Source organism: Chelonia mydas, chromosome 1 (genome assembly GCF_015237465.2).
Source record: "Chelonia mydas isolate rCheMyd1 chromosome 1, rCheMyd1.pri.v2, whole genome shotgun sequence".
NCBI classification, from domain to species: Eukaryota; Metazoa; Chordata; order Testudines; family Cheloniidae; genus Chelonia; species Chelonia mydas.
The window spans coordinates 259,737,432-259,754,300 of NC_057849.1; the positions used below are offsets into that span (position 1 = coordinate 259,737,432).

The window sequence follows — 16,869 nt, forward strand, 5'->3', positions numbered from 1 at the left end:
CCAGAAGAACCTCCGCAGGATCCGTGCCTGGGTTTTCTCTACCCCTAGGTGTCCTCCAAACAGGTGACTGTGGGCGAGACTCAATATGGCTTTTTGATATTTTCGTGGCACCAGAAGTTGTTGTATCTCTTGTTCCTGCATTTGCACCACGCGGTACAGGAGATCTTTATTCACTATAAAGTAAGGTCCGGGACCCCGGACCTTCCGATCCACGGGTATCCCACTGATCTCGGCCACCTCTTTCCTGGCATTATCATATCTGGGGTCCTCTGCCTGGTCCCGCCCAAAAGTCTCTCTCCCAGGACTAACCTGCCCCAGCTCCCAGGGGCCAGCTTCTGCTTCTTCCAACGGCTCGCCGCCATCATGGCTGAGGGCAGCCTCTGGCTCACCTTCTGTGGTGGAAGTTTCTCTGTTGGCTGCTCACGTCCATCTGCCTACTAGGGACGTCTTCTGGCCCTGGGTCAGGATCCGGGTTCCCGAGGCCTTCCTCTCTTTTTTTGTCTTGCGGGTCTTTCGGGGGGCTGAGAAGAGATCCTGAGAAGTCTCAGCGAACATCGGGGGTTGACATTCCCCTGGTGACGAGTCGCTGTCCTCAGGGTTCCCACCTCCCTCCAGCCTCTCCAGGGGGAGTAAATTATCAAACCCTGGATAGTCCCTGCCAATGACTACAGGACATGGGAGTTTAGGAACTTCGCCCACAGTCACCTCAATGGGGTTTCCCTGAACCTCTATCTCCGCTGGGATGGTAGGGTAATGGCTCATGGCCCCATGCACGCACATCACTGCTATGCGTTTGGCTTGTAACAGCTGACTACTTTTTACCAGCTTACCCGATATGAGTCCACTCCCAGAGTCCACAAGCGCTGTAATCTCTGCTCCATTTATCCTCACTGGCCTGGTGTAATTATGCGGGGCCAATGTGACCCCCGTGAGGTGGATAAGGGAGCATGGGACCTCCCAATTCCCCAAGTTACATTGCATAGGCTCCTCGGTGCTGGGACACTGTGCTACTATGTGACCCCACTCCCCACATGCATAACATCTATAATTGCTTTTAATCACTCCCCTATCCCGGGAGTTAGGGGGTTTAGTCCTGGGGTTCCCCCGACTCAGGCCAATCCCTTCCTTCTGGGGTCCCCGCTGGTTTTCGGCCCCCCCCCCTTCTTCCACCTAGGACTCCCCGGGGTTTGGCTGCCCAACCTTCCAGGATTGGGGTCGGGTGCTTGCTTCGAAAGGGGCCTTCCTTGGGTAGTCGGGTCAGTTCCCTGAGTGTCATCTGTCTTTCTACCAGTGTGATCATCTCATCGTACGTGGACGTATCGTTCTGGTCTACCCATTTGCGGAGATCTGGCGGCAGTCCCCGCATGTAATGGTCTATGACCAGGGTCTCCAAAATCTTCTCCGGCCTGCACACCTTGGGCTGTAACCACTTCTGTGCGAGGTGTATGAGGTCGAATAGCCGGGACCTCGGGGGTTTGTTCTCCTAGAATTTCCACTCATGGAACCTCTGGGCCCTTACCGCTGCCGTTACCCCTGATCGTGCTAGAATCTCTGCCTTCAGACAGGTATAGTCAGTTGCATCCGTGGCAGGCAAGTCAAAGTAGGCCTTCTGAGCCTTTCCACACAAAAAAGGGGCGAGAATGGCCCACTGCTCCTGGGGCCACGCCTCACGCTGAGCAGTCCTTTCGAATGAGAGGAGATATGCCTCTACGTCATCGCCTGACGTCATCTTTGGCAGACAACCAGTGGCCCTCAGGGTTCGCGTCCTGTCGGACCCCTAGGCCTGGGTGGTGAGGATCTTCAGCTGGTCCCCCACCTCTCTCAAGAGGGCACGATCTTGGGTCGCCTGGCTCATCAATAATTGATTGGTTTCCTGCTGTAGACTCCTGTTGTGCCATTGCCTGAACCCGGGTGGCCTCGTGCTGGGCTGCTGTGGCTTGTATCAGAGCTCTTACCACCTCCTCCATGGTGGTACAAAGCAAACAAACAAACCCAAACAAAAAAAAAAATCCAAAACCCCAGTGCACTTTTTTTTTTAAACCTCTTTCTTCCGCCACGCTGTGAACGAAGTCCCACTCCTGACACCAGTTGTGACAAAGCTCTGTCCTTGCCTCCATGGGTCCCACGTTTCCTGCCGGATTTTGCTAGCCTCAGAGGCTCACTGTGACCCTCCACGTAACCCTTCTCTCTCAAGAGACAAGGGTCATAATCTACTGAGCCATTTTCATCATAAGCCAGCGAGGGAGTGAGGAGAAGTTATCCTTCCTTGTACAGTCTCTGTTGTCTCCCAGTCTCACTGATTGATCAGGGGGCAAAGGGCGGGAGGAGCCTGGGCCCACCCTCTACTCCGGGCTCCAGCCCAGGGACCCTAATAGTATCAGCTATGGTAGCTGACCTTTTAGATACATGACATGTACAATTCCCTGGGCTACTTCCCCCACAGCAGCCCTCACTTCCTCAAGCTCCACTTCACCCTTACCTCAGGGCCTCCTTCCTTGTGCCTGATATGGTGTGTACTACTCAGTCTCTCCATCAGCGCAACTTCCTCCCACAGCTCCTGACATGCACACCCACCTGACTAACTGGGAGGCTTTTAACTAGTTTCAGCCAGCCCCTGATTGGCTTCAGGTGTCCCAATCAACCTAGTGTTCTCCCTGCCTTCTGGAAAGTTCTTAATTGGCCCCTGGTGTCTTAATTGACCTGGAGCAGCTGCCATTTCACTTATCCTGGTACCAGGGATTTGTTTAGCCTGAAGCTAATATATCTATCTCCCATTACTTTTCTATAGCCATCTGGCCTTGCCCCGTCACAGCATATAGAGAAACAGTGTGCCATGCTGGGAATCAAAACAGTAATGGCTTTTCACCTCCTCTTTGAGATAAGGTCTAAATAATTGGTACAATAGCTTGAGACCACACATATTACATATAGCCCTGAATGAGTTGCATTTCCAGCATCTCTAGCCTCCTGCAAATATTTGAGGACAGAAATATCCCAGGGGTGATCTGAAGGCCAAAAATATAACTTGGTTAAAAAAAGAATTAGATAAATTCATGGAGGACAGGTCCATCAGTGGCTATTAGCCAAGATGGCTAAGCCTCTGACTGCCAGATTTTGGGACTGGAGGACAGGGATGGATTACTCGATAATTGCCCCATTCTGTTCATCCCCACAGAAGCATCTGGCATTGGCAGACGACAGGATATTGGGCTAGATGGATCACTGATCTGAGCCAGTATGGCCATTCTTATGTTCCTACAATATCTGCTGATACTCAGAAATGAATATGCCAGAATATTTTATATGTCTATAGCATCTTTCATCCAGCAGGATCCCAAAGTAATATATATACTTTACACATGAAGGGATAATTTCATCCACCACTGAAAGCAGCTGCCCATGTAATAAGTTGTGGTAACTGTTTAGAAGCACACCTCAACATTTTAAGAGATATGGAAGAGTACAGCAACTCTAATGAAACTTCAGTGGAAACTTAGCATGAAGAAAATGATTTCTAATGCTACAATTACCTAATGTACCCAAGAATAATTAACTTTTCTTATGAAAGTTCCATGGGATCTTTTAATGACCACAAGGATCTTACAGCATCCCTAGCACTGTAGTAGGGAATTGCTTTAGTACAGAATTAAATGGAAGCGCATCACCTACTGAATCAGCACCACCATTTAATTCTGCATCTTGGGTTCTCCCATCAGGTGAAACTTTATTCATGGGTGTGACACATGGCCAGAAAGGGTTAAGCATCCTGCAGGATAAATGACCCAAATTCAACCTTTAGGGACATATTGGTAGATAATGTTTGTGTTTTTGTGTGTTTACATATATACTTTAGAGGTTAACAATGTAACCAAACAGTTCTTGTCTTTGCTGTATTCTATTAATTGAGATCAAAAGGAGATCTTAACATTTAAATGAACTGTAAATATAGCGATATCACTGTATTGATCTCTCTTTGAAATGTATAGCAAATCACCTGCGAATAGTGGAAAACAGGTAATTGCCTTATGTTAATCCCTGTAGCTAATTACCAATGATGCTTAGGAAATAAGTCTACTTCAAAGTCTCAATGATTGCCTATTGTTCGCCTAAGAACTCCGAGCTGTCAAGAGAAGTCATGGAACTGCATAAAAAACCCTTGGGTCCTGATCCTTTTTATCTAAGATCTGCTTGATGCTTTACACAGGGGAAGCTTCAATTTTAAGACTGAGATCTCCAGTCCCACCTGGATCACCCTGAATATGAATGTTGGACTATAACCTATGGACTAATTCTGAAAGAACTCTTTGCAACTACAAAGCTTACCATCTCTACTATAAAACTGATCTCAGAACTGTACTCAAGTCTGTATGTATACTGATCTTTTAACTAATACTCTCTCTCTTTTCTTTTTAAATAAATTTTAATTTAGTTAATCAGAATTGGCTGTAAGTGTGTATTTTGGTAAGATCTGAGATATTCCTTAACCTGGGAGGTAATGTGTTCGATCCTTTGGGATTGGTAGAACTTTCTTCTATGATGAATAAGATTTTCAGTAATTCTCATATCTGACTTGGGTGTCTGGCTGGAAGCCCAAGGCTGGGTTGCTTTAAGGGAACTGTGTTTTGGCTTCTTGGTAACCAGTAAGGTATTTTAGAAGCTGTTTTGTGTTGGCTTGGTATTGGAATATCCACCAGCTTTGGGGATTGTCTGCCCCATTCTTTACAGTTTGCCCTAATTGAGTAACCTCAGTGTGGCTCCCCTGGGACCCCGGTCACAATGGGTAAATGTCAAAACATAAAATTCACAATAAACCAAATATTCTAGATTTATGGATTCATGAAGTAAGAAACTGTGAGGTCCCCAAGCAGAATCAGGGATGGTTGGTCAATGTTTGTGGTGTAGAAGTCTACAGTTACCTGTCTAGGAAAGGCATAACATAGATGGTGACCCTATCTCCAACACAGTATAATGAAGCTACTGTTGCTGCTCTGAAAGTCATTGGGGTGGGAAAAGGGCAGTCTAATGAACACTCTTACTGTTGTGCTGAGGCTACAAAGGAAAGAGTTGCCTCAGGAAAATCTCCATATTTGAGCTGCACAGGCCTGTAGCAAAGGCCACCTCTGTGGTACTCTGCTCTGAAACAGTGGTACTGCCCATGTGCTCTCAAATTGGCAAAATGCCACCTAAAGTAAGTGACATTGGCGAGCAATCATCATAGTAACAGCCACCATGTTCTTTATTTATCTAGATATTCTATGGTCTTCTTCACCAAAGTAGTTGAGCATTGCACAATCACTAATGGATTTCATCTTCACAGCATCCCTTTGAGTTAGGGAACTACTGTCCCCATTTTATAGATGGGGAACTGAGGCACAAGTGTAAGTGACTTATGCAAGATCACAGAGGAAGTCTGTAGAATTGAACCCAGGGCCCTGACTGCTAGCTTGGTACCCTATCCACTAGACTATCTTTCCCTTCCACTCACCTCTTCCTATAAGATTTTATATTGTACATCATTTGTATATTAGCACCTTTTCATGAAAGGGATTTTGTAAAAACTGGAGGGAACCAATATTAATGTAATAGCAATTCATGTAATCTATTATAATTGGCAATCTCTGCTCAGACAATGTCCTGGTCCTGCAGGTCAGGAAGGAGGTGCATTGGCAGAGCTGTGTTGGGCCAGAACTGAAATAGGAGTGGTTATGCAGCCAAAGATATATTGCTTGCACAATACTTGCTCGCACTACAGCTGGCTAGAGCCAGTGCTATTTGCACTTCACTTTCATAAGTATTAAATCCACACACAACAATAAAAACTATTAGGGAAGGTGGATTGGCAACACTAATGCAAAACAGGAGGATCCACATCCTGCAATCTTGCAAGTAAAGTGACTCACAGCAACGAGCCAGCCAGCTAAGGTAAACATAATCATTCTTTATCTTCTCACTCTGGATCAAGAGAAACACCTGCAGGAAAGAAGGAAAAAGAAAATTATGTGCATCTGCTCTCCCATATACATAGTAGACATGTCCTTGTTGCAATATGTAGCCAAGTCCCAGGCCAGAGAATACTCAACAACAGCTTGATGAGAAGAGTTAGGGTGTGAAATTGTAATCCACAGGGGCATCTCTGTGTATCTGGTAAGTGGGGAATTCAAACAGTACAACATTTATCATGGGATTAGCTGGAGCTCTAAAATGCCAAACTATGGCGTGGCCTCACTTGAACAGCTGCCAGCGGGTGTTGGTACATAGCAAGCCAGCCACAAAGGAAGACAGGGGCTGAGAGAAGAGACTAGTTTGCATAGGCAGCAATTGAGAATGCATTAATTTAGAATGCAGTGCAAAGAATGAAATCAGTGTCTTTCTGAAATACCAGAAGTCTCACTGTAATGATGATCCCTTCCCACCCCTCTGCCACATATTGTATGTAACAGAGCATTCCTGGACTAGCAATAACAGTCCTTAACCATTAGTTTTATCAAGCCTGTGTGTCAAAATACTAGATTTTTACAACATATAGTGGAGTTACAGTCATTCCACATCTAAGGAAGACTGGGGGTGATCTTGTTGAGTTCCTGAGGTCTATGCTAGAACGTTAGGTTGACCTACGTTGACTTGTTTTGCATCTATCCACACCACACCTGACGCAGGTACCCACAAACATCATTGCAATAACAACCCCCCAACAACCCAAAGCTAAAGTCTATGTTCTTCCATCAACATAGTGCTAGAATAGACAGTGCATTACCTGCGTCAACTCTAGCAGTCTTTAAGGAAAAAGCTGTCACCATATTGCTCCTGGGACTCAAATTTAAAACTCAAAATAAAACCATTTCGGTTTTTTTTGGTCTTCAAAAATCACACAATTTGCTTAAAATAAAATCACATGGGTTTTGGGGGGTTTTTTGGTCTGTCCTCTGGTTTTTTTAACCCTTGTGGGAAATCTCTCTTCCTTCTTCCCAGCAGCCAATTGCTTTTGTGCATTTCAGAGATAATTCAACATCAGATGCACACACACAAAAAAGCTATGTTTGGGGAGAAATGAACCTCCTTAAGCACTACTGGATGCTACTGAATAGGATGGGGAGCATTTCCTCTTTCTTTCCTCGTCCCGGGGAAGAAAGTTTGTTTCTCACGCACCTCCAAGGGGGACACCTAAAGCTCTCATCTATCTGGTCTCTGTTGCTCAGTGATCCATACTCCACCTGAACAAGCCCTAAGTATGCCTGTGATCTCAGGCAGAGTACACAGAACACTGATCAAGAGAGCATTCCTTGATCAGTTACAGATAAATTGGAGTTCTGCTCTCAAAGCATGATCCCCACATACCCAACCATATGAGGTTAGCAGGACTCTGACTCCTCTGAATAAGGTTCACTGAAAGCAAGATATATATCTCAATTCCTGCAGGAAGCAGCAGATCCATTTCCACACAATATGCAGAATCAGAAAGGTGTGGAGATGAAAGTGTGTGTGTGTATGTGTGTGCTGGGGGCGGGGGACGGGATGTAGGAAAGAATTCCATTGTTGTTGTTTTTTAAGAAAGCATGTACATACCTCCTCACCCTCGCTGGTATTGCCAGTGGCAGCTTTGGCTTGGGCGTAGTTAAAGTTAAAAGTGTCATCATTGTAGAAATAACTCTGGAAAATAAGCCAGACCGACAGAAAACCATGGTGTACAACATTAAAAATAAAGACCAAAAATCTGAGTCAGCCTATTGCAGACAATTGGAAAAAACCTAAACGATACACTGTAAACATTAGGCATTTACAAACAGTGGCTAAAGAATTATGGAGGGGCTTTCCATCCTGAGTCTGTGATTACAATAAAAACTGAAACATTCCTGGGTATTAACCATGGTTGGTTTGGAGAATGTTCCAAGCAAAAAATTACAGTGTGGCAGCTTTTGTTGGGTTTGGCTTTCATTCTGGGCATGCTAAGACCAGCTATGAGGCTGTGGCCACTTCCTCCATGACCCCTCATATATCCCCTACAAGTTAAAATCCGGGCTGGTGAACAGGTAGCCCTGACTCTCCAGTGGTTTAAAAGAGTGATCAGTGGGGCTCTCTTGCTTTGTGAGGCTATTTAGGTGACATTCAGAATCATAATACTGTGCTGAATATTCTCCCTCAACAATGGTTTTGTCAGGGTTAGAAAAAAGTCCCAGGGTTAGCGAAACTTGGTAAGCAAGAAGCTAGCTTCTCTGCATCACCACTTCCTTTTGTACAGATACAGCCAGCCTTCTCGCTCAAAGTTCACTTCTAAGTCCTTCAGCACTGGATGGACTACCCTTCCTGTGACTTTACACCTCAGAATTCTTTATGCTGTGGGAATCAGCACAAATAAGGCCACGTCCATTCTACAACTTTTAAGAGAGTCTGTTATCAGCTGTTGATGTGGTCAGCTATAAACATGATTAAAAACTCTGACAGCAACTATGGTCAGCTAACACCATTTCACCCCATTTAGGGTGTATCTGCACTACAGAAGTGAACATAAGTTGGGGGGAAACAGACCTTGTGTAAGTACTAATGCTGCTGTGAATTCACAGTAGCCATGCCCTTCTGGTTGCAGAACAGGCAGATTTTCTACCCTGCACTAGACTCACTATTGTTATCTTGGGTCTTGTAGAACTGGATCTTAAGTCCCTTGATCTTTTCATAACACTGCTTGCTGTTCTGAGTAATGTATATCTCAGCTAGCTGCTCAGACACTCAGTTGTACACTAACATGTTCCTTATGCCCAGGACCCATTTTGGCCTGGATTATCTCATCTCCCCAGATGGTCATCAGTGCCAGCATGTTGCCCTCAGACCGGCTGGCACACTCATAGCAAGGCGTCCTTTGAGACATGCAGTTTTAACTCAATCACCGATAAAGGGGATTACTGAGAAAATATAATGCAAATGAGTTCCATAGTGTGCTCAGCTCTACTTGTAAAGCTAAGTGGCTTCCAGCAAAATTGGCCCCTGTGCTACAAAGCACAAACCATACTGGGCAGGCCATCTAAGACCTGACTGGTAGGAACTATTTGTAGTGGGAGAACTATTTGTACCATTAGGGCTATAGGAATATAGGAGTTGCCAGCCTGGCTTAGACCTGTGGTCCATCTAGCCTGCATCCTGGTTCAGAGAGTGGCCAGTATCAGCTGCTTCAGAGGAAGGTGCAAAAAACCATGAAGAAGGCAGTATGGGATAGCCTACTCCCAGGGAACAGTTCATTTCAATCCCCACTCTTTAGAAGTCACCATATGCTCTCAAATATAAGGGTGTGTATCCCTTCAAAAAGATTTTTTAAATACTTATTGTTATAACTCTGGATAGTCTAGTTGGGTATATAAAATGTCCAATCTTTTTGAATCCTGTAAGATGTTGGCCTCAATATAATCTTGTGGCAATAAATTCCACAGGTTAACTGTGGCTTATCTGAAAAATATATTTCGTCCAAAATGATCCATTTTGAATTTGCCACAATTCCACTGACTCTCCTTGTTCTTGTCCTAGGAAAGAGCGAATAGAAGTTCACGATCTACCTTCTTTGTATCATTATTTTGTACACTTTTCTCCTGTCTCCTTTTATTCTTTTCTTCTCTAAAGCCTACAGTCTCAAACTTTTTCAATCTCTCTTCATATGAGAATTTTTTCATGTCCCTAATCATTCTAATTACTTTTCTCTGAACCCTCTCTAATTCTGATGTCCCCCTGGAGTGACCAGAACTGAACAGTATTTCAACTGAGGGCGCACCACCAATGTATATATTGGCACCATCTTTTCTATATTAATCTGTATCCCATTCCTTATGCATCCTAATTTTATTTGCTCTTGATGAGCACATTGGCACTGCACTAGAGGAGACTGACAGAGGTGGACCACATGTTGGTTAATTTTGCTTGAAGCATGACTAATCAAAACAGCATTATGATCACTTGCATGCCATTGGAAACATGTACATTTGCAGACATGTGATGTGTTCCATGCATTCTTGGGGGACAATGAGAAGGTGGGAGGGGCAAGTGGTTATTAGCATACCACATTTTTCTGGAGTAGACCAAGTCTCAGAGTTCTAGGCTGGCAAATGGTTGGCCTCCTTTATCCAGTTCAGCACTTCTTTTTACAGAGTGAAGTGGATGCTCTAGTTATATTCATATAACCAGTTTAACCTGCCCTCCTTCCTCCAGGCTCTCTGATATGACATCCCAGAGTGCATTGTTCCACATGCTGCTGAAGCTGCTTTGTTTGCATGCCCTCAGCCTAGTCTATTACCTGTGTAGGCATTACAGGGTAGTTGCCCAGATTTTCCCAGAATGCACTGATAAACATGGTTAGACAGCATAGTAAGTGCAGATGTACAAACAAGGCTCTTTGGGCAAAAAAATTGCCCTGTTATATGTATCCAGTTAAACTGCTCTGGCCTCTAAGTGTTTACAAAATCATGGATAAAAGCTGTAGGGCTGAGATGGCCTAAAAGATCATTGGCTGCTTTGTTTGGGAGCATCAAAGTACAATTCCCTTACCCACCCTTGTTAATGTTTAGCCATGCATAGGGACACATCCTTCATCTGTAGGTATGGACATATTAGACTCTTTTGTGAGCTCTTTATGCTTGAAAGCACTGGCAATGCATGGTATACAAGGGGTTAACATAAACACCCTTGATCTGGAATGCATGGAGGGGCCTGGTGCCAACTGGCACCAGGCCTTAGTCAGCAGGGAATGTTCAAGCACTCATAGGCTGGGTTATCAGACTTCTGGAACTGCCTTTGTACAGCACCTATTTCTCTGGCACTCCTTAGCTGCCCTTTAATCCAACAGTCATTGTTTGTCAGCTTCATGTCCTAGTGCTTTATTTTAGCCATCTCATCTGCATGTTTAATTTCTAATCTGCTTTCCTTCTCATCTACTTCCCATTTCCACAGTTACTTCGAACTCTGCTATATTATACTGAGATAATATAAATAATATCAAATAAACTACAGGAACTGTTTGTACATATTCCAAGAGAATTGAACAAAGGAACAAGGGAGGGTGTGTGTGTGCGCCTGCATACACTAGTGTCCTCTAGTGGGTGGCTCAGGAAAGATCTGCTCTAGTGCAAATCAGAATCTCTTCACCAGCTGAGCTCAGGAAGCTGCTCCTTCAGGCACGCAAATGACAAACATGTGTATATTGCACTGTGCTGGATGGGATAGGTTATTCACCCTTGACCCCTGATTTGCTCTTAGAAGGTTTACGTTTAAAATCAAATTATAGCCTACATGTTAGGGAAAGTCAAAATGCGTAAAGATGTTGATGATAAAAATAATTAAAGCTGTAATGCAATTAGGGAAAACAAATGTAAAAATGTGTGTTATAGGCTCTGCAAAAGTAGGAGGCCTAGATAGTTAGCCTAAAGTGCTTGACTAAGGTTATAAGATTTAGTAATATGCATCTTGTGATAAACAAATAAACCACAAAAGAGGAGTTTAATCTTGAAACAACAGATTTTTAGGGGATTTTTGGTATATGTAACCATCAGGTTAATCACATTAATGTGTTGGAAATATTGGGAAATGTATTGACACAAATAGCTTATGTCAGCAATCAGAACCCCAATTATGGTTTCCCCGAAAGCCACACATGGACAGGAGCTGATAGACAATCTAAATATGGTTACATCAGTGGGCACACCATCATGACAGGATGTGGAAGTTTGGATTGACACACCTCACTTCTGATGCTCTCCACTTACTTTTCCTTCCATCCTCTGATACTTCTGATTGCCTCCATATGGTTGTGAGAATGCATAATGCAGGGGATTGTTCTGCTATACTTATTTTGCTTTTCTATTATTGCTATTATATCTGTATGTATTTAAATACTAAATAAAGTCCTCGTGTCTCTGTGTGTGACTCACCAATCTCATCTCCTTTAATAAATTTTTGTAGCCACTTGAGCAAAATAACCTGTTATTAGTGACTTGTGCAATTTGCATGCTAAATTAATCAAAGGCTACAAGGTCAGGCTTTCCCATGAATATATTAGTTCCCTCTGTTGGTTGAGTTTGGAAGGCAGGCAGCTCCTGTCACTCAGCAAGTAGAGAACGCTGGTTTGCAGCTGAAGATAAACCTCTTGATGTTATGTATATCAATATTATATACAAGAATGCATCATTGTTTTCACTTCTCCGACAAGAAAAAGATAGAAAAACAGATCAGGCACCCAATGAAAGTTTCCCATCCCACATAAGTAAGATCTCGTCTTCTCTCAATGGGAATTATGCACTCACAGGCCTGAGAGAAAAAGCTCTTACCAGAAAAAGCTGGTAAACACAACAGTAGTTAAGGTGCTCTACTGACCTTGACTGAGTTGAGGTAAATCAGGACATCATCAAATTGTCTGAGCAGAAAGAAGCAGGAGGCCATGCACTGTCTCCCTGGGATTGTATCTAAGGCAAGAGAGGAAAGGCAGGTATTTAAAATTGGGTGGTGGTGGTGGAAAATTAACTTGGATATCTGCCTCCCAAATTGCCAACGAAGTCCTAGAAAATAGTATAACCTGCCTCTTTCAGACAAGGGGCTACGCTACAGATGGAGAAGAGCTATTAGTTCATCTGGTCATCCTTCCCTATCCTGCTCCACAGATAATGCAAGATTGTTTCCTAAAATAACTTTTCTAAACCTAAAAAATTCACATATATTAAGTCCTTTATATTGGACTCCATACCAGGCCTTGCCATGTCCCACTGGAAAACTGTTAATCTCCCTTTGCAATGGTCTAACAATACAATACTCTTATACGGCACTTTTCATCAGTAGATCTCAAAGAACTTTACAAAGGAAGGTCAGTATCATTATTCCCATTTTACAGATGGGGAATAATTAGGCAAAGAGAGGTGAGGTGATTTGCTCAAGGTCACTCAGACAGTCAGTGGCAGAGCCACAAATAGAACTCACATCTCTTGAATCCCAGTCCAGTACTCTATCCACCATGCAACACTACTTAGTATATGGGTATACAGCTTCCATTTCTTGTCCTGCAGGGTCAAGCGATAACAGGATTGGAAACTGTGGCATTTTTGTGACAGATGTGAGACCCTGGAATTGTGGAAACCTCAAAATCTCAAGTATTGAGATGAGCCAAAGGTTATGGACCGAGGGGATATTCATTGACTATTGTATCAATAAGCATTATGTGTATCTCTGTGTTCCTGGCTCACTGGATGGGATTTCTGTGTAATCTGGAATCACTTAGAGGAGGGATGTTAATAATTAATGCAAGTTCTCAATGCTGGTTATGCAGATATTCACACCGGTGAAGCTACACCCCCCAGGAGAAGTAGCATTAACTTAATTTATCTGATTCAGGAGGTCTGAAAGACAAAGGTCCCAAACTGTACAGCGTCAGTCTGATTTTACTCAGGACAGACCCATTCTGCAACAAAGAACTGACAAATTTGTATATGGACCTACCAGGATTTCATGTGGATGATGGAAATAGCTGGTAAGTTTAGCACGTACGGAGGCTGTTTATTGTTTTATGATGTGTTTTCTCTGTAATGCTTTTGTCATAAATAATTATACTATGTTTTGTGAAAGCTGACTGGTCCCTGATTAACTGTTATTGTCCCTGAGAAACAGCAGAACTGCAGGTGCTGAAATAAAGTCAGACTGGCTGGGATAATAATCATAGTGAATTGTAAGGGGACTGCAGCTCTAAAATTCGGATCTGGAGAGAGAGGAACACCGGTTCCTGCCCTGAAAAAGGGTACAGCTAGAGCAGAGGTGGACAAACTATGGCCTGCGGGCCACATCCGGCCAGCAGGACCCTCCTGCCCGGCCCCTGAGCTCCTGCCCCGGGAGGCTAGTCCCTGGCACCTCCCCTGCTGTTCCCCCTCCCCTGCAGCCTCAGCGTGCTGCACCATCGGAGCAATGCTCTGGGCGGCCGAGCAGCACAGTTGCAGAGCCCCGGCCTGACCCGGTGCACCACCAGCCACCGGTGCTCCAGGCAGCACAGTAAGGGGACGGGGGGTTGGATAGATGGCAGCGGAGCTCGGGGGCTGTGGTCAGGGGTGTGGATAGAGGTCGGGGCGGTCAGAGGGCAAGGAACAGGGGGGTTGGATGGGGCAGGGGTCCCAGGGGGACAGTACGGAATTGGGGGGGGGTTGGATGGGGCGGCAGGGGGCAGTCAGGAGTGTGGGGTCCAGGGGTGGTCAGGGGAGAGGGAGCAGGGGGTGGTGGATGGGGCAGGAGTTCCGGGGGGCCTCAGGGGATGGGGTTTGGATGGGGCAGGAGTGCCAGGGGAGCCATCAGGGGGCGAGAAGCGGGGGGGAGCTGGATATGAGGCAGGGGCCTGGCCATGCCTGGCTGTTTGGGGAGACACAGCCTCCCCTAACCAGCCCTCCATACAATTTTGGAAACCTGATGTGGCCCTCAGGCCAAAAAATTTGTCCGCCCCTGAGCTAGAGGCTTGAGACCTAAGGGTATGCCCTTGAGGAAGTCATGAAGGGGGCACATGTATAGTTAACCCCAATATTATGACAATTTTCAAACACAGAAAATCCATCCCTATCTGAAGGTTTTATCTGGGCCTTGGGCAGGAGTTATGGAACGGAAAATTCCCCATTTGAGAGAAAAAAGTTTTGTTTTTGCTTTTTTAATGAAGCAGCAGTTTGAAGTTGTTCGGGGGCCCTGAAAAATTAGACTAAATCCCCCTGGGATATGGATTAGTGGACAGAGGATTAGGAGGCAATCAAAAGTGTTATCACATGACTCTGCAATTTAACACCTTAATATCACCTCTAGGTGTGATGTCTTTGTATAAAACACACACACACTTTGGTCGAATGTAAAAACAAAACAAAACAACAACTTGAGTGTTTACATAGAGTCCATTTATGGGGAATGTAAGAAACCAATTGAAAAGGTTTTGCTCCCTAGGCTGGGGACAGAGCAGGGGGCAGAGTGCAGCTGCCACTGGAGGTAGAGCTGGTCTGGGGGCGGAGTGGAGCTGTGGGACTGAGCTCAGAGCTAGGTGGTGCTCCCTCCCCACCCCTTGTGGGGGCTGGCCAGCCCCTCCCCCTGCATGTTCCTCTGGGTCCCCCTGGGGGAGATTACACCCCACAGTTTGGGGACCACTGCTCTATACTCTGGCTTCCCAGGTCGCTTCACTATGTATTATAGTCTAGTACCTACCTGAGAACAGAAATTGGCTTATGTGTTTAATTTTCCCCTTGCTTACGTGTATGCCCATCACGATGTGCATCTTCATGTGTCAGGGCAATAAGTTATATATACCTCAGTGTTCTTTCATGCCTCCTCAAGGCAATGAAGGGCTCAAAGAGACCCCAAAAGAGACCCCCCCCACACACCTACCAAGATATTTAAGCTCAAAAATCCATAGCAATTTATATTATACAAGATCCAAACAAAATATAAATAAATATTTAAGGAGAGTAAAAGTTAAGAATATATTTTCTTTATAAATTAATCAAGGTAATGGAAAATTAATTTATAAAAATCAGAATGTTCAAAGGTCAAGAAATTCTTGAGATTTATTCTTTCCCCCCACATTCCCACTCATCTTCTATTTTCTAGTTGGAGATCACCTTATCCCAGCACATTCCCCTCCACATATTATTTTTAAAAAATTGCATTTTATTAAAGTAATATCCATACATCTCATACAACTCAGGCTAATACTACACATTTCCAAGACACAGTCAACAGGGGCATTAATCTTAGAGTTCTAGTTTTTCCTCTTCATAATACCTATATTCCCATATTTGTAAAATACAGCCTCCCAATGAACTTTCAGAATATAGCCACAGACACCCCTTTTTCCCTTCCTGCAAACTATCCCCTAGAAAATTCTATACACTGGTTTATGAACTCCAAACACACAACACAAAATGGCTGGAGACCTGGACTATTTTCCCATTAATGGCTAGAAACCATAACATCCTGTATGTTATTTCCATATGTATGTGCCAGAGATACCATCATGTCCCCATCCATCATTATGTGATGGGCTGAATACTCCACTAGACATAGTTCACTTTCCCCATAAAGATTACAGACCTGACTAACTCATATTATTTCAGGCAATTAATACTTCACCCATCACTATAGGATCTGAGCGCCTTACAAATTCTAAAGAAGAATCTGTTTCTCTCCCTCACACAGTTTTTGTTATTGTGGAAAAGCTAAGTGGAAGATGTAAGTTTTGCATTCCGCACTGATGGTGGCAAGGTTTACGGTCATTCTGATCTCCTGCAGCAAGTTCCACAGTCATGGCCAGCTGCCAAGAAAGTTTTGTCATTCCTGTTCATTATCCTCATTGTTCTTTGGTAGCAGTTGAAGTAGGAAAAAGAGTCCAAAACTGAACTGAGATTTTCACCATTATTAAGAGGCACAAATTCCATAAAAAGTAGGAAGACTTCAGGTTATGATCTGATCACATCTAAGAAAAGTAATTGGTCCTGATCAGTACTTGGGGAAACACCCAGAGGAAAACCTACAGGAAGCAGTGTCTATAATTCAGTATAACATACTCTTTTCTGGAGTCAGTAATAAACTAAAGCCCCAGCACTGTTTTGAGGATATTGTGCTGCTAGATAAACGCTATCTTGGGAAAAGACAAGCTGGGTCCCTGACTACCTGTGGTCATACAAAAATTCAATGGCACACTTTGAAAGTCTGTTTGCTCCAGTGTTCTGCCCAAATTCCCCGTTAGAGGATAATTTTATGTAGGCAAAATGCAATTATCTATGATTTCATTTTAACAGAATAGTATTCTTCACTCCTTGTTCTTAGGTATAAATAGCATTATTGTGCTTTGTTAAATATCTGACCAGTATTGTGCTGGTACAGTACCAGTGCTGGATG

The 16,869-nt window shown here is 44.1% G+C and overlaps 1 protein-coding gene across 3 annotated transcripts in view; it reads right to left on the reverse strand.

The window, feature by feature from the left end:
• The window catches only part of TTC26 (tetratricopeptide repeat domain 26), an 82,137-nt gene that overhangs the window by 12,024 nt on the left and 53,244 nt on the right, over positions 1–16,869 (reverse strand). For all 3 annotated transcript variants that reach the window (XM_007064063.4, XM_037883272.2, XM_027826481.3), the window contains 3 exons: positions 12,343–12,431; positions 7,564–7,647; positions 5,901–5,970 (listed from right to left, as the gene is read on the reverse strand). In XM_007064063.4, the coding sequence (XP_007064125.1) occupies positions 5,901–5,970; positions 7,564–7,647; positions 12,343–12,431 (243 nt within the window). The remainder of the gene's footprint in view (positions 1–5,900; positions 5,971–7,563; positions 7,648–12,342; positions 12,432–16,869) is intronic.